General features: G+C 41.2%; 1 protein-coding gene across 6 annotated transcripts in view; it reads right to left on the reverse strand.

Annotated features, from left to right (window-relative positions):
* Positions 1–7,303: 7,303 nt before the first annotated feature.
* SLC38A9 (solute carrier family 38 member 9) overlaps positions 7,304–18,128 on the reverse strand; it is a 79,408-nt gene continuing 68,583 nt past the window's right edge. For 5 of the 6 annotated variants that reach the window (XM_032769001.2, XM_032769006.2, XM_032769008.2 and 2 more), the window contains 2 exons: positions 14,102–14,191; positions 7,304–12,306 (listed from right to left, as the gene is read on the reverse strand). In XM_032769001.2, coding sequence (XP_032624892.1) covers positions 12,141–12,306; positions 14,102–14,191 — 256 coding nt within the window. In that variant the 3' untranslated portion in view covers positions 7,304–12,140. Of the gene's footprint in view, positions 12,307–14,101; positions 14,192–18,128 lie in introns of those variants that run through there. The other variant, XM_032769007.2, reaches the window with a different exon arrangement.

Below are 18,128 nucleotides of genomic sequence, written 5' to 3' on the forward strand. Positions count from 1 at the left end.
TTGGTGTTGGTCCTGCTTTGAGCAGGGGACTGAACTAAATGGCCTCCCGAGGTCTCTTCCAACCCTAATATTCTATGATTGTATGATTCTAAGGCTGCTGTCAGCCCTGATAGGCAGAAAGCAACCTGGTTCTTCGCTCAGCTCATCTCTAGTGACAGCAGGGGATCCCTTCACCTCACCTCATCATTCCTTCTAGGCAACTTTGCTTCTTTCTGATGCTATTGTACTAATTTAGATTAAAAAAATTAGCCCAAAGAGTCAAAGGTGTTAACATGACCCAGTCACTTTCCAGCGTTAAATAGTGTTAAACAACGTTTGGGGTTTGGCATATAGAGACCCCAACCTGCTTAGTACCATGGCAAACACACGGTTCATTTTTGTTAACCTTTTATTTATGACACAGGAAAAAAGGGAAATAAAGATTAAAGAATTTGAAATGTAAAGTATTACATTTTTTTTGTGTTAACAGCATTTCTTGCTCCCTTTTACTTTAACTTTAGAGCATTTTTAGAAGGAAACTCCCCCGTTTGACTCTTTCTTAGATAGTATTAAAGATGGTCATAACTGTGCTTTTGAGGAAAAGAGTAGTTACTGGGATGGACTGGAGCTGTCACTGCTGATGCTGTTAAAGCTTGATCCTGTTTCCTGGAAGACAAAACAAGCCAAACACACAAGGGGAAAGACAGGAACAGCAAAGATAGAAAATGCAGCTTCCATCTCTGCTGTTGACGCTCACTTGCAGCCTTGCACCTGGAAAACACAGGCCCAGAACATGGTCTGATCAGCCATTCCGAGACCTGTCAAACTTGTACCAGTATTCCGCTGTTTAGGGTTTTGCTTTTTAGCCGCCTTTCTGGTCAGAGGCTTGGAGCAGTGTGGCAACATATGCAGTCTTGGCCAGCTAAGCCAGACCTTCATTAGACCAAAGGAACACAGAAAGAAATAGGAAAGGGAAGAAATAAGTTGAGAAGGGAAAAGACACACCCTGCAGGAGACAAAATAGCACATTCCAAGTGATGTTCGGGATTGAGCTGATGGCAGTGTCATCTGTGTCCCTCTCGCTGGTCTGGCCTGGTCAGGATATCTCTCAGGATTAGGACAAAGAAGGTCTGGGATCCCAGGAGATTGTGGGGGTGGCAGCCATGATGGTAGAGCTGGCTCCTGTCCCTTCTTTCAATCAGCCAGGAGCCAGTGTTGTGGTAGCTGGCATTTTCCCCCAAAAGCCTCTCTTTTTTTTGAGGATCCCAAAAATGAGTGATGGGCAGAATAGCCCATCCTCTCATTATTTTGTCCACAAATTAGGCCTAATTTCTGACACGCCAATTTTGGTTCATTGATTTCCAATCCCCTACCTGTCTTGTTTGAGACATGATTTTAACACAGTCCTTGAGTTATAATAGTAGGTCTTCTTTGTTTAGACTATTTTAGTCTTTTTGTCTCCCTTTTGCATCTTGTCCCATTAACGTTTATCATTATAGGTTATTGTGGCATTTTATGAACTTGCACTCACTTTTCACAGTTGAGCTCCCAATTAAGGCAAATTTGTAGGTCCAGATATCACAAGACTACTCACTTGGAGCTTGTCTCTGAATTGAATTAAAATAAAAATAGTTCAGTGTACTGAGACGAATAAGAATGGTTTTGTTGTGCTATGTATTTATCCATAAACTTTTTATTGAAATGTTCAACATCAAGGTACTTTCCACATGTACCTTGCTTCAAAAATAACTAACAGTATGGCTTTGTTAGTAGCCTGCCACAGAGTGCAGAGACATTACAGCAACAGTTATCCCTAAGGACCCAATCCTGTAAATACTTACGCATGTATTTAACTTTAAGACTTTGAACAGTGCAGCTGAAGTCAAGTCTAACTAAGGCTGAGTTAAGTTAAGCAAGCACATGTTTGGCAGCTCAGGACCTAAGGCCTAAATCCCTGTCTACAAGTACTGTAACTGTTTTATCCATAAGCACTCACCAGTCTATGTAAAGTAATTCAGAATATTGTTCATTGCTGTCTGCACTGACCAGAAAACTATAGCAGCACCCTGCTAGCAAGGACATTCATTGGATAAGGCTCTTGTTAAAAAGGGTTACAGTGACAGACAGGGCAGAGTATAATGGAAGAACAGAACTAACTGAAAACTGGGAGAGGACAATGGGGGCTCCCGGAGTGATGACTTGGCCAATGACTCCACCCATTGAACTCCAGTGAAGTCAACAGGTCTCTGTATGGGTGCAGGGCTATGGCTGTACACAGGATGGCTGAATCGACTGCAGTTGAAGTCTTGGATGACAAAGATTATTTCACAATTAATATTAATTTATATAACAAGGAGGAAATCTGAAATACCAGTTGGCAATGTAGCTAGTAATTCCACTGATAATATATCTTGAGGAATCTTTTCCTGTGTCATGTTAAATAGTGTATTTGGTAATGCTAAATAAGCATATTTATGTACTCTATTGAAATAAGGACAGAGCGAGCGAGAGATGCACAGACATATGCCAGACAAGGGGAAAAAAAAACTCTTGGATCATTATTGCTATAAAAAGCAGAAAATCATCTTGTCAAAGAACCTGTAGCCTCATAGTCAGATTTATAATTGTTTGCTCCAACTCCTTCTACTTCCCATGGGCCCCTTGTCCAGCATTGTCATTTTTTATTATGAAACCAGCATCAATTTGTTTATAGCCAACTGCACTAATAATAAACTGGCAGTGAGATCAGAAATTACTGGAACAATCTGGTCATCTTGAAACTTAAAGAAACTCTAAATGCCATGTCTATAATAGTATTTGTTTCACAACAGAAAAAAAATCATGTGAGAGTCTAGTTGTTTAATGCAGGGTCAGCCTGAGGGTTTTCAGGATGGTATGTGAAAGCAAATCTTTTCTTGCTCCAAGACTCATTTTAAATCAGCAAACCAAAATTACCTGCTGCAGTAAGACACACTCCAACCACCAAAAGCTTAGAAGCTGTAAAGAGAGACTTGTGCACTGCTTTCTACCTTCATATTGGCTGGAATACTATAGCTAGATAATGGTCTCCAACACCCCATAAGGGTTGCACTCTAACACAAAACATTAACAGTGACCTCAGATGGTTTTATATCAGTTATAATCAACAGGTAGGCACATCTGACTGTTGCTCATTCCATGCAGTTGGGAAGGTATTCTGCCTTAACACTAAAGGAGGGCCGCCCAGAGGATTCAGGGGGCCTGGGGGTCTTCGGTGGCGGGGGCTCCCACTTTGGCGGTAATTCGGCGGTGGGGGGTCCTTCTGCTTCAGGACTCACCACCGAAGTGCCCCGAAGTGGGACCTGCTGCTGAAGTGCCGGGTCTTCGGCGGTAATTCGGAGGCAGGGAGTCTTTCTGTCCTGGACAGAAGGACTCCCTGCTGCCGAAGACCAAGAGTGGAAGAAGCTCCGAGGACCCTGGCCCTGTAAGAGTTTTTGGGGGCCCCCCAGTCCAGTGGCCCCAAAAAAGTCTCATGGCGGCCCCTACAGGACCCCAGGCAAATTGCCCCACTTGCCCCCCCCAGGCAGCCCTGCACTGAGGTCACTGTTAAGGTTTTGCGTTTTGAGTGCCAGTTTGAAGAGGCTTGTACGTATTATATATGGGTATCCATTGGAGATGGACATGAAAGCCTTCTGGTGCATTGGACTGTGCTATCAACAATGTTGTAAGCAACATGGAGGTGAAAAGGAATGCATAAGTCTTTTCCCTTAATGCCTTATTTCCATGCATTTTAGGTGCATGACATTTGTCCGGATGCAACGTTGTCCTTAAATTTAGTTTAGCTTTGCTATGTTCCTAGTTTTTTAATACAGATTTGGTCTACCTCAGGGGGTAGCTCCCCAGAGTCAGGGATAAGGAGAGCTACAGGTGCCTGGGAAGCAGAGGGAGAAACTGCACTCCTGAAGCTGCTCATGACTAGGTCAACGCTCCTGAAGAACCAGAGATGTTGTGATGTGCCTCAGTAAATCCCTTCTGTCTATAACATTTTATCCCTATTTAAAAGTTACTGAAAGTTATGTACAACAAGAGCACCTCTATGTTTAGCAGTGATCACTGTAATCACTCACTTCCTGAAATAGTCCATAGTCTTTCAGTTAAGTGGCATCATAAACAAACTAAGTTAAATCCATTGGTCATTAGCATTTGTTTCATCTATAAGGGGGTAGCGTCCATGACAAGAGTAAATCTCCCACAACAACTTTCCCATGTCTGTGGCCAAAAATGCCCCTTCAGCTCCCCACTGTTGTGAAGCTTACAATGTGGTGTTTATCAGCTTGACTACCACCCTGTAACTTTAGCACCCTCGTGGCCAAGATGGAGTCTGCTCTGCAGGCAGCTCTGGCCAAGAGAAGGCATGCGCAGGAATGCAGCAGGAGAAATCCCTTCCACCCCAGGGGCACCTGTTCCAAACTTCCCAGAGTGAACGCACACACCCACAGGAAAAGCACAATGGATATAACCAGGGAAATATTTATTTACAGAGGGATGAGAGGAGAAATACAACAAGGGGAAATATAGGAGGGGTAGTAGAACAGGCGTGCATCCACGCCAAGGCCCCACAGGCCCAATGGCAGCAGAGTCTGGAAGGGCAGACACTGAGCAATGTGTGTGCACACAGAGTTCAGGAGTCCTGAGCAAAGTTCCAATCCAATGGTGAGTCTTGGTTGCTCCTGGTCATCTTCGGTGCTAGTGAACTCTCCCCAGCAAACCCTTCCAGTGCCCTCTTCTGCTGCTCTCTGCAAAGCCACACAGAGCGACCACCTCCCCTCTTAACTAGCTACAACCTCCCTCCTTATTCCCAGTGCAGTCACAAGCCCCAGTAATTCATAGCCCCATACAGCTCTGGGCAGCAGTGATACTGGGTCCAGCTCCGGCCTGTCCTTCTGGGGCGATTCCTCCCTGGTACAGTGCTCCTCCTGGCTCCTGTCCTGGCCTGTCCCCGATTGGCCCTGTCCCGCTCAGGCCTCTGGCAGGTTCTCCCTGCTTCACTTCTCCAGGGCCTGCTGACTGCCTCTCTCTCTCCCTGGAGCTCCAGCGCTACTCCCTGGAGTTTCCCTCCTTTTTCTTACTCTTCCTCTCCCCCCTGGGAAAAAGATTTAAAGGGGCCATGGTCTCTAAACCCCAAAGGGGTTACATCAATAACCACTGAAGTTTGTAATGCAAAGCTGATCTTGAAATCCTTACTCAGGCAAGTTCCCCCATTGAAGTCAAATAGACTACTCATGCAAGCAAGGGTTTCCAAGATCCAGCCCATAGTTTGTAAAGAGCTTGGCGCACTTTCAGAAAGAAAAAAGTGTTATATAAATGAAAGCAATTGGCCCAGAATGCCCTCTATTGCTGGGGACAACACAGAGCAGCTTGTGGATGTGAGAGATCAGGGAAACTTGGTGTAAAGGTGTCCTTCCCACTTCCTCAATCCTATGCTGGTCTAGTCCCCTGGCTCTGACACCAGAGTATCCTTCTATGCCGGGGTGAGCCTCTTGTATTCAGTTATACCAACTTTCAGTCCAGAATCTGCCTACAGGGGACAGACCAAAATCTGGGCTATTGTTATTAGTCTATGAAAACAGCTGAAAATTCATCAAAAATATAAAAAACTTTTTATTTAACGAGTCATAAATGCCAATCCCTTAAACTTGGTCTATATTTTGATTCCCTTGCTTTTATTTTATTATTTAGGCTTAGTTTGTTTTGTGATCAAACCAGCTGTGCAGCAGGGACAATGTTTCTATTTTGTGTGGCATTTAGTATCTGGAATGTAATGTGAAGACATTTCTCCTCCCCACACATTGTAGCTGAATGATACTGCTATGCTGATTTGAAATGAACTGATTAATCTCAGTTTCCTCTTAACATTTTGACTAAATGTCAAACATGAACAACAACATTCAAATAAAGATGAAAAGAAACACATGGGCAGCAGTTTTTAAATATTCTTTGGGACTATTGGACACATTTAAATATGCGTTAGCCAAGCTGGTGAACACAGGATAGAAAGCTTGAAAAATGTTTCAGACAGTGCTGCTTTCATCCAGACTGTATAATCTATTTATAGATTACAGAAAGAGATAGGGGCAAAGCTACCACAGGATGAGTTAACACAAAACCTCAGATCAGTTAGTGTTTCAAAACATCAACTGTAAAACAATTGAGATACGATGAAATCTGGGTTCCATTTAATTCAAAACCTAAAAGTGGAGGACTGGCTAAATCATACTTGTTCTGGCTCAACTCCACCATGAAATGATTCTGGACCACCATTCCTCAACAGAATCAGAAACCGAGCTTCATTTATAAACCCAAAGGACAGTTATAAAATATTAAGTAAAGGGGAAAAGTCGATGTTGCATCTGTCTCTAGTGGGTCACCCCCTTTTCCTATTTGGGGAAACAGCCTTTCCCTGCTATCAGATAATGTAGTTAGTCTTGTAGCTCAAGTGTTAGAACCCTGTGCTGCAGAACTGAAGGTTCAGGTTTCAACCACTTGAGCTACAAAACTAACCACATTACCTAAGAGCAGACAAAGACTTATTTCAAATAGGGGAAAGGGGTGAACCAATAGTGACAGACACTGGAGGCAGAGTGGTGATAAGGACTGCTCAGTGCTCCCCAGGTTCCAGGGAGGGAGGATCTCCCATGTGGTCCCTTGAAGGTAGAGGGAAATGCTGCAGGGGTTATGTACTGAGTCTCATGGGTGGAACTAGATAGTTGGAATGGGAGCTCTGCAAGTCTGTCTCTCTCTTTCTGGGAAGTGAGGAACCTTATGGCCCCTGTGGTGGCCCCAGTGAGTCAAGTATATCTGGGCCATGTGGTGGATGTGGGGGTGGGAGCCTGATCCATCTTTTCTCCACCCGTGCCATTCTGAAGCACTGGGCAGCCCCCAGGTATTCCTAGTACAGCATGGTAATGATGTTGCTGGGCCAAAGTGGAAGTCTGGGTTAATGTCTTTCACAGCCAGAGACCTGGATTCCAATGTGACTTGTATCATGAGAGAGGCTGATTACAGTGGCTTTAAGCTTGTGCAATAGGTATTTCAGTTTGCATCACAAAACTACCACATAATATGAAGTACTGAATTCCCAGACTGCAAAGAGCTGGGAATTCTGTAGTTCAGGAGAGAGAGAGCCTGGCAAAACTGTGGGAAAGCTTGCACTGTTACTCAATGCTTGGCTTATGCCAGACCTATCAGCCTCTTACCTTCCAGAGCACTCTTGTTTTGCCAAAAATATTTAAACAAAAAACAAAGCTAAGAAACATACAGGTTTGTGGGTTTTTTCCCAGTCAAATTTATTTTTTTTTCTATAAAAAAACAATAAATTACATTTCACAAAACAGTGTTGAGGTCAAGATGTTCTTTTCGCTCTTCCGTTAAAAAATATGTGATTACATAGTATAGAGTATCAGATTTAGCTGGCCATGGTTACATACAGTAAATTCCAAAATGGGTCAACACTAGTATTAAGTGTGTGCATGTATGGGGGAATTAGTTTCATCTTGGCACACAGACAAGTATAACAACCAATTTGTCTAACTTTGCACATGATACTCATAATTTAAGCTGTGTTTAAACAGTGGCCAAAAAAAAGGGGGGGGGGTGTTGAGTGAGATTTTCAAAAGCACCTAGGTGAGTTAGGAGCACAAGCCCCATTGACTTTCAAGGAAACTTGTGCTTCTAAGTCACTTCGGCACTTCTGAAAATCCAACTTAGGCTTTGGTTTCTATTGTCTATATTTTAGGTGGAGGCACTACGAGAAGATATTTAAAATCACCACTTTCATTTAGTAATAAAATCAACTTATAATGCCTATTGATATCATTATGGCCCAAATAATTAGACTCCTCAGCAAAGGGATTTTAATAAAACATCTAAGTCTTTGCAATACTGACCTAAGCTGGGCTTTTTCTTTTTTTGGTTTTAAATGCACTATACAATCAGTTACCAATTACTAACAACCCATCTTAAGTCACTGGGCTTTAATATTTAGGTAGAATAAGAAATGGACTAGAGATGAAGATAGATGCCTTGCCATGGACTCCTCTTTTTTTTTGTTGAATGGTAACATTTCAACGTTGCTTATGAGCCAAGTTACTAGAAGTCTCAGTCAAAAGATTACAGGCATTTTGCTAATTCTTGGGAAAACAGACACAGTGAAGAGGCCATATGTATGTCAGGGTCATCAGTTTTTATAAGGCCTACCCCAGCTCCCATCTTTCTTTGTACACAACAGCAAAATCAGCTTTAGCATATACCTAACATCTCAGATAGTCTCCTTTTAAATGGGAGGTCTCTAGATTTAAAAATCTGGAGCTATGTTTGAAAGTATATACTTGAAGCAATCATTTGGTTTCCCCAAGAACGGCTAGAGCAAGAAAACAAGGTGGTATGTTCACCTTTCAATATATTTCATTATGCTATTTCCCTTTTTCTGATAATGTATCCCCAATATGCTAGAAATAATTGCTTTAACTTGCTTATAACTTGTACAGAATCAAACCAATTTATAGGTTTTTTAATAATTGCAAAAAGAACCATCTATACTGGAAGCGTTTAAAACACCAATATTCTTCAAAAAGGTAAATCACACTGGGTGAAATCTTGGCCATACTGAAGTCAATGCGAGTTTTGCTGTTGACTTCAGTGGAGCCAGGATCTCACCCACTGGGTCAAATTCAGACCTGCTCCAACGCCATTAAAACACTGAAGTCCCCATATGCATCTGCTTTAAACATGGCCTACTAGCAACCTAAGCCTGAGAGGTAATGAGCATCTGCAACTGCAGTTAACTTCAACAATAGTTAGAAGGCTCTCAGTACCTAGCAGGAGGCATCTTGCCGCATCAGTCTCTGTCCTTTTAGATGAGAAGTCCTCAAATATCTAGGCTAAGGCTACACCCAGGGCCAGCTCCAGGGTTTTTGCTGCCCCAAGCAGGAGGGGAGGGGGAAAAAAACAAACAAACAAAAAAAAACAACAGCGATTGCAATCTGCAGCACTTCGGCAGCAGCTCTACTGCTGCTGCTTCATTCTTCGGCAGCAGGTCCCTCCCTCTGAAGGGGAGCGAGGGACTCGCCGCCCAATTGCCACCGAAGAGCCGGACGTGCAGCTCCTCTCCTTTGGCCGCACCAAGCACCTGCTTGCTGCGCTGGTGCCTGGAGCTGGCTCTGGCTACACCACCGAGCTTACACCGATGCAGCTGCACCAATGCTGCTGCACCACTGTAACGCTGTAGTGCAGATGCTCTAAGATGATGGATTGGGCCCAATATTGCAGTAAACATGCAAACAATCCTGTAGGCAAACACCCTTGCTGACTGCATAAAATACTGCAGAATCAAGATCATTGTGAGGCAATGAGAAAAGGGTGGGTAAAATATGCTGCAGAGAACTAAGAAATACCAAAGATAAGGGCACATAGGAGAATGACAAGCATGGGCAAGCATTTCTCTCTGGTATAGGACATATGGTACATTTACACAGCAGTCCTGCTTGAAAGGCACAAAGAGTTGTGCAAGGTAAAAAGAAAAATAGTTGCTTTGAAGTAGTTCTTTCACTCCAGAGTGACTACTCCTCACCTACTCTCTTATATTTCTTGCGTATTAAGCAATACTATGAAAGGCCTGGGCCCTCTACAGCTTGAGGACCTCTGGCCATGACATTAATATAACCTTGATCACCTCTAAAATCTCAGGTTATTTATTAGAGAAATATAATAAAATTATTCTAGACTATGCCTTCCATTCTACTTTCAGATAAAAGAACAAAAATTCTTACCCCCAATTAAATTCTCTTTTCCCAGTTCTCAGCTTCTCCCAGTCCCCCACATCGTAACTATTGAAACATTCAACTTTTCTCCCTTTAATTATTCTAGAATTCAGATTCTCAGAAGACCATTCCACTCAATTTACACCTGTCAATTTTTTATTACAGCCCCAGAATTTGGCTACTAGGTGCGCATAGGCATATGACAGGAAAGCTCTGGGCAGAGAGGCTCTGCTTCCCCCAAAACCTGCAAAGTAAAAACATTCCCCAGCCACCCTTTAACAAAAGTGTTCTGGGTCAGATGTGTACATATGCATATGCCCATCTGACAAGAATCATCTGTGCAGTGAGATGTGGGGGGTTGGGGCATACTCTGCCCTCACAACAAGAGTGCACAATAATACTATTTGCATAGCATTGTTTGTTTGTTTTGGGCTGTTTCCACAATGGGCCCAAACCTGACCCACAGATTTTACGGTATCCAAGTTCTCTTCCACCAACTCAGACTCCTATTTCCTCACCAATCTTCCACACTCTGCTACTTCTAACCAAAAGCACCTCTAAATTCATTTTTCATTTTTGCAAGAGGCAATGAAATCTGACATTTGTTTAACTCCATCACCAGGCTGATGGAGCGCTAGGATTGTCTGATACAGAAACATCACACCAACAATTCCCTCTCTGAATATGTGCATTCACACTTCTGTGTGCAGCGGGTGTGAGATTGTGATTCCATTAGATGCTCTCTCAGAGAAGTTACTGTTACATCAATCAGAAACCAGCATTACACCTGCATCATGTGGCATTTAACAGATACTGGCTATGGGGCAATTGCTTTTCAGAGACAGTCTTCTCCCACCAAAACGGAGGATTACTCATCCAGAACTTCCTCCCAGTGAAGACAATGGGAATTTTGCCACGGGCTTCAATGGGAGCAGAAATGGACCCTTTGTGGACTTGATAATCTCAGTCTTTGTGGTTTATATATGTGCATTTCCAATTATGTGCATACTTTCATAAAGTCCTAAGGGCATCCCTACAAGGTAGTGCCTTGTTATTACTCACTGCACATTGATAGACTCAGATTTTCAGAGTTGCACATGTGCAACTGTGCCTTCAGTCACAGTAATTCTAAGTACATGTGACCAATTAGCCACCTAGCTGATCATCTGTGGGCACAGTTGTGCATGGTGACAGCATATACAGATGATGCATTTGCAATTTTGAACTAGTGATTCTGAAACTGCGCCATATTGCATAAAATATACAGCACGTGTATTTTGTGTATTAGATTATAGTGCATTTTAATACCAAATATTAAACAGCTACACTGAAACATGATTTTTAAATTTTCACACAATCTTAATTTGTTATTTTTGTTAGTTTGCCTGTATTGTACATCTCTCTGACTATACTGTCACAACACATATAGAATAGATGTTTGAAAAGCACAGTTTTTCTACAGCAAGGAATTTTCACAGTCTGAAATCCTGCAGGGGCACAAGAACTACACAGGACATACAGGAATGCTCTGCACACTTGTGTCCAACGTACATATATGAAGTACACCTGCCCACGAAAATACACAACACATATCTATTCTAATGGTATCAGTTATAGGACTTGGAACGAGGAGGATCCTGGTCCAACTTCTAGTTGAACCATCAACTTGCTCTGTAACTTCGGACACCCCTCATTACTTGACCTATTCTCAAAGACCAGATAGTGTGCTTGCAGCATCCCGGTTGCAGGTAGAAGTGGTATTGATTTCTTATGCTGTTTCCATAGCTGAGGTTTCTTGCATATATATTTTAAAAGGTTACACAAAATTATATTAACAGTACGCTGTCATCTGATTGGCTATAAATTAGCTTTACAAATACAACCCTTTTGTCAGTAACAGTCCCAAACAGCATAGGAAAATTAGTGCAACTGTCACTGTAGAATATTGCGAGGGTTTGTTTGCTAATAAGGGCAGGAAGAAAAGAATTCGGTAGCATAAAGCTGAAAAGTAACTACTTCTAAAAGTGAAGAAGGGCGGCATGTTTTATCCATGTGGAAATATTTCTCTCTACCAAATAAAACATTTTGGCCAAAATCATCCCTGATGTACTTTCAAAGTCAGTGGAGTTGGGCCATTTACAAATTTGGCCCACTTTATCTATTGTGATGTAGCATTTCCAAAGATGTGATTCCTTACAAACCCCTGAAAACTGTTACTAAGACATAGTTATCCTTTGCTTTCAAAGAAGCAGATTTTCTCAGGAAGAAATTGACAGACAGGAGGTTCTCAGCTTTTAGGATAGAGTTGCTAAAGTCTGTTGTCAAACCTCAAAATACTACTTGTGAAAGCCAGCATGAGTGTTTTCACAGCACGAACTGTGCGATCAGATTAGCCAGTCCTAGGATGATTATAAAGATGTGAACGATGAGCACTGACCATGTCAGCTGCCCTGACTGATGCAAGGAGATCATGTAGATGAGGGAGGGATACACAAATACAAAGGCCAGACCACACGTTGCTCCAGAATATCTGCAAAAAAAAATACAAGTGCTTTGTGTTAATTCTGGTTCCTTGGGGTTTTTCCCAAAACAGTCTTGTTGAATAATGATTATTTCCTGCCACAGCCAAAAAAACATTATTTTCTGTTCCTCGTTATCTGCTTCCTCCTCCAATGACATTTAGTTACTTGATAAAGCATTTCCCCCCAGAGTAATCCTACTGTCACATGTGCCAGATGCTTCTGGAGACAGACTTCCTAACTTTGACATTGATGTATTTCATTTTTGGTTGAGGAATCTGTTTACATATGTCAGAACAAGGCCAGACAATATCTTTTGTTACTGTTTCATGTAATTATCGAAGATATGAATCTGGTAACATCCCAGGGGCTTAAACAAAACGTGTATGAGCTCCTAAAAAGCATTTCTCTGGTACTGCAAGAACATGAAGTGAGACAAGCACCAGGAAGGACCAACCCATAGCTATTTAAACCCTTTCCTACTCCTCCTTCCAGTGATGACTCCCAGCCTGACTCTCTGCTGGCTACCAAAGCGCTCTCACTACCCTCTCCCAGTGCCAGTCTGGCTCTTTGACAGCTGTCAAACCGCTGGTGCTACCAAGTATTCATTATTCACAGGCATTTTTTCCTATTCAACAAGTTTCAGTTGTCCAATCAGGGAGCAAAAAACAACAACATATTACTTAGGTGACCAATCGCATGCCAAAGAATAACAAATAGTTGAACTACACAGTTCATGAACCACCCACAGGCTGAAAATTGTTTGCCAAAACTGTTTGGCAACTATCAGTAATGAACACATTAGCAAAAATCAGGATCAATTCGCAAACAGAAAAACATGCCGAACACACCATGTAATTTATGTTTAGTGACTAATCTGACTAGTTCTATTATTGGAGGATAGAAGTTTTCCTTAAAAATAAATTAAATAGAGATTATTAAAAAAAAAAAAAATTAAAAAATTAAATGTTTTTTAAAAAAAAAAAAAAAATCTGAGTCTGCCAGTTTCAGAAAATGAGTGAAGAGTAGCTACAGTGACTACACTGGCCCCAATACCAATTGCTGTGGTTTTATAATCACATATTCCTGGTTTTTTAATGCCTTCCTTTTCTGGTTGTTGTGTAAAAACCCAGACTAACAGGGGAAACTGACTATTCCCAAAGCATTTCCAAATGCAGAAAGTAAACCCTCTGGAAAAAATTGACAATATATTTTCTCAATCTCTCTCAATTACAGAAATCACAAGAGTTAATTGTAACAGTAGTAGGTTTAAATAAAAATCAGCCAGATGTGTGATTTTTATTTTGGCCTTCCTTTTGCCTCTGATATTTTATTTATTCATTTTTGCTGTTTTTAATCACAATTTAAAAATTGATTTAAAAGAGACAGTTTTTAAAGATTAAAAACAAACAAAAAAAAAAACAACAACCACACCCCTCCACAGAAATCATCGGTGTTAACATACAAATAAGGCCATACAGTAACTTTAGTGACTTTATGCTGAAAAATGATGCATCTGATTCAGAATAAGCAGGTAAAATATGGTGACTCTGGATGAGATCTGAAGGAAACTTATTCCCAATTCCCATCTGTCTGGCAATCATCTCAACCCTCTGAATGTCCCTTTCCAAGAACTAAGATTAAACTGAGCTCCATATGTCAACCTCTGATATCACTCTAATTTTTTGTATATTGATTATAAACAATAATAAAAAGAAAACAGATTGATCTCTGAGAAATTGTCTGACACCAAAAAGTAAATTTCATTAATATTCAGGACTAGTTCAGAGTACAAAGGGTACCTACCTTATGATACCTCCTATATTTGGATAGAATATGGCCATTGTCACGCCAAGTCCTACAATTGCTAAGTTTAGAACCAACACATGGAAAATACTAGAGAGAGAGAGGAGAGGAAAAAACAGTTAATATATGTAGAATGCCACTATGAAATAAGAACATCGTTCACTTATTATATTACAACTTAAATGTACATCCAGCAGGAGTGTTTCTACTAGTATGACTCATCCTCTCAGAGCTAATTAATTTCACAGTTAACATGCAACATTCTGTAGATGTCAAGTACCAGATTCTAAACAAGACGCAAATGTTGGGACTCAAATAATTCTTCAGTGGAGATTATGTATAATTTGGCATTTCTTCTTAAAACAACACACTTAATACTCTAGCATATGAAAATCCATCCGAAACATCCAAAGAGAAAGAAACAATACTGTATAATTGATTTCCCACATGAAAGAAGTGCCTGGATCCAGAGAATGAACTGAGCTATACGAGTGGACTAATGGTAGGGTGACCAGACTTCCTGATAAAATCGAGACTGTCCCGATTTTGAGGAGTTTGTCCTGCGTCCCAACCAGAGTACAGTCGGGACGCCATTTGTCCTGATATTTTGTTTCCTGGTCTTCGGCGGCAATTCAGCGGAGAGTCCTTCAGTTGTGGACGATCTTCGGCAGTATTTCGGCGGTGGGTGCTTCTGGCTTTGGCGGCAAGGTTTATACCCCCTGCCAAAATACCGCCGAACACCATCTGTGACTGAAGGGCTCTCTGCCAAATTGCCGCCGAACTCCCAGACGGGTGAGTGTAAAAAAACCCCAGCTCCCCCACCCCCGGCGGCAGTCCCAATATTTTCCCCTTAACAGCTGGTCACCCTAACTAATGGATACCAGAGAAAGATGCATCACATAATGGAAAGCATTATATAGAATACATAAAAACAAATCTTAATACATTACTTGTCACATTTTGATTGATGGATAAGGCAATGTTTACGTTTCTGAACTTCACGTAATGCGTGACCTACCATTTACATCAGACTGCTTTTTTTTGGATAAACACTGTATTTTCTACTCTTACGTTTTGTATTTAGTGAGTAAACTTGAACAGGTTTTGCTTTCTGAATGAACCTTCTAATGCACAAAAAGCATTAACGTTGTTTAGATACTAGTGAAGGCTGTGCATGGACTCTGGACTCGGAAAATACTTAACTGTCACCTGTCTTTAGGGCCTGTAAAATTTTTTACATCTAAATATCAGGAAAGATCTGACTTAGAAAACGTTGGGATATGTTAGCCACACAGATGTTCATCTGGGAATGAAAAATACCAAACACAGAGAAGACACAAATACTTACAGATTTTGTTTACCTACTCTTCTGTTGTGTTTATTTCATTTTGACTCAAGTCACCATTTTTTCTTACCCATCAAAGGTATTTCTCTGATGGAAAAGGTCAGTCTCTAAATAGATGCTTCTAACTATATCACATGAGTGACCAATTTAAGGGCTGAAATGTTAAGTGCTAATTTACAAGGTAGGAAGTCTAATGAATTTTATTAATTTAATAAAGGGATCTTATAAAACTATGGGGAACAATGGATAACTTCTAACCTAAAAGAATAAACTAAGATAGACAGCACTAAGAACTGTTCTTAAAGGAACATTTCAGAAGGAGAGTAAAATGAATAGCCTTAATCATACAGCTAGCATTTTAATAGTACAACAAGAAAGGGTGGGTATCAAATTTAAGTTGTCCATTGGAGAAATACCAGATGCGGCTTTAAGAAAAACACTGAATATTTGAAACTTTATATGAAGGCAAAGTTACAATAAAACATGAACATACTACATCACCTGTTACTTATTCATCATCTAGTTCGTATTCAGAGAACCTGGTTAAAATACTGGTTTGCTGGCTGGAAGACCTTCCTCCTCTGAATACACTAGAAAGGGTGACCAAATTTCTAAATACCCATCTTTCTTTTAGCACTTCTCTTGTGTACATACTTGGTGTGAATGCTTTTCCATTACAAGGACAGTCCCTATTTTACTAGCACAATTCCACAGGAGGAGGGATCATGTATTTCCAGTAATGTGCAATATATAGAGTCTTATTGCCAACAATAAAAAAAAAAAGTGTCATTCTATTTAAATGGAGAGCCTTTACTGAAGCATTAAGCAAGCAAGTCAGGGGATCTCTAGGAAGATTTTATCATAAGTTGATATCATATCATAAGATGACTCTTCTTAATAATTTCCTTCCCAAACTATCTAATTCTTGGAACACAACCAACATATGTACAACTACGTTCCCCTTTTCCCGCAGCCTCTCCAACACAGCACCTCCCTAATAGCGAAAATATGAAGGATATTAATTAGAGTCAAATGCTATCTATGCAGTAATTTATAAAAACGTTCTTTATGAGCTGCACAAATTGAAGATATATATCCCCTTTCCCATAAAGGGATGGGCTTATCCAGATCAATTTCTTTGTCCAAATCCCCCTCCCATCCTTTTCATCTGGGTTGTTTTATTAACATCTTTTTCATTCTAAATTGTATCTTAGAAATTAAACCTTTTGTTCCAGCTTGTTCCTGGGTTAATTCCTGAAATGTTGTTAAAGGTCCAGTTAGAGCCACCTCATATCCAGATTTCACAAGCAAGTGTTTGATTTGTAAATATTGAAAATACGGGACCGTTACATTCTCACATATATATTGTAGGATTTCAGAACAGAACCCAGGAAGAGTTGTCCCAATTCACTAATCTCAGCTCTTACCCACAACAAATAATCCATACTTCCTAAGGATAAATTCCTGATTTTTAATGAAAGTAGCTAAGGGAAAGGGCCTGGGTGACAGGAATTTTAAAAATTGGTCCAAAGCTGCTAAGGTGGTCTGGAGGAACGGGTGATTTTTTATTTTTGGTGATCTAAATTTCTTTGTAATCTCACAATTACCATGAATAGCTATATCTAGGCTCCAGTCTTGTTCAAGTTTTACCTAGTGCTTGGATGGTCTATTGTTAACCCAACTGATGACGTTTTAATTGTAATACATAATAATAAACCAAATTAGGGAATGTTAGTCCATCTTACTTTGTAGGCTTAGACAGAACTTAGAACTCACCCTTTGTCTTTTATGTTTACATATGGTTTTACTAGTGCATCCTGCCACGTTTTTAACGTCAGGGATAAAACAGGGATGCAGTGAAACAAACAAAGGCTGCCAGTTAACAGTGCTCCCAAAATTAACAACTTTTGGTTAATAGCAACACTGAATTCAGTGTTAATGGGATTTGGATAGTGGCAATATGCCTATCACTTATTAACGACTGTCTTGGGAAGAAAGGCCCTACCACAGGCAGGTTTGCGGGCCTGCAGCCAGGGAAGGAAGCACATGGGGCTTCCCGATAACTCTCCCTGTGCTCTCAGGCTGTGTCCTGCCCTGGTACCAGGGCTCTGGGCTCAGCACTTCCTTTCCTGGCTGCAACCTTGCAAACCTGCCTGCAGCTGGGGTCCCGCTGCCGGCACAGGAGGTAAAGGGCCCGCAACCTGCCCAGCAGGGGAGTCCCTACTGGAGGGTCAGCGCTGTGGGCTGGGACAGAAGGCTGTGAGAAGGCAGCAGAAGGGAGGGAGGCTGCAACCTGGATGCCAGGGCTCTTCAGAGAGAGTGGGAATGCGGTGGGCCTGCATGGTACCTCTCCTTGCATTCTCCAGGCTGTGCCCTGCCCTAGCACCATAGCCTGGGCTTGTGTGGCCCAGCAGTTGCTTTCCTGGCTACTTACCTGCAACCAGCCTTTTCTTTATTAGCAACCTCCTGTTATTAGCAACTTTTTGCTGGGAACAAAAAGTTTGCTAATAAATGGCACCCACAGTAACAACTTTGTGAGGACATTCATCTTTACCGAGGCTACTCTATCTAGCCAAGAAATTTTCTATTTGTTTTGTTATTTTATTCTACACTGGAGGCTAATTTCCTTTTTAAAAGATTTGTTTCTCCACAATATTTATTCCTAAAATATTGTAAAGATTC

Source organism: Chelonoidis abingdonii, chromosome 6 (genome assembly GCF_003597395.2).
Source record: "Chelonoidis abingdonii isolate Lonesome George chromosome 6, CheloAbing_2.0, whole genome shotgun sequence".
Classification (NCBI taxonomy): Eukaryota; Metazoa; Chordata; order Testudines; family Testudinidae; genus Chelonoidis; species Chelonoidis abingdonii.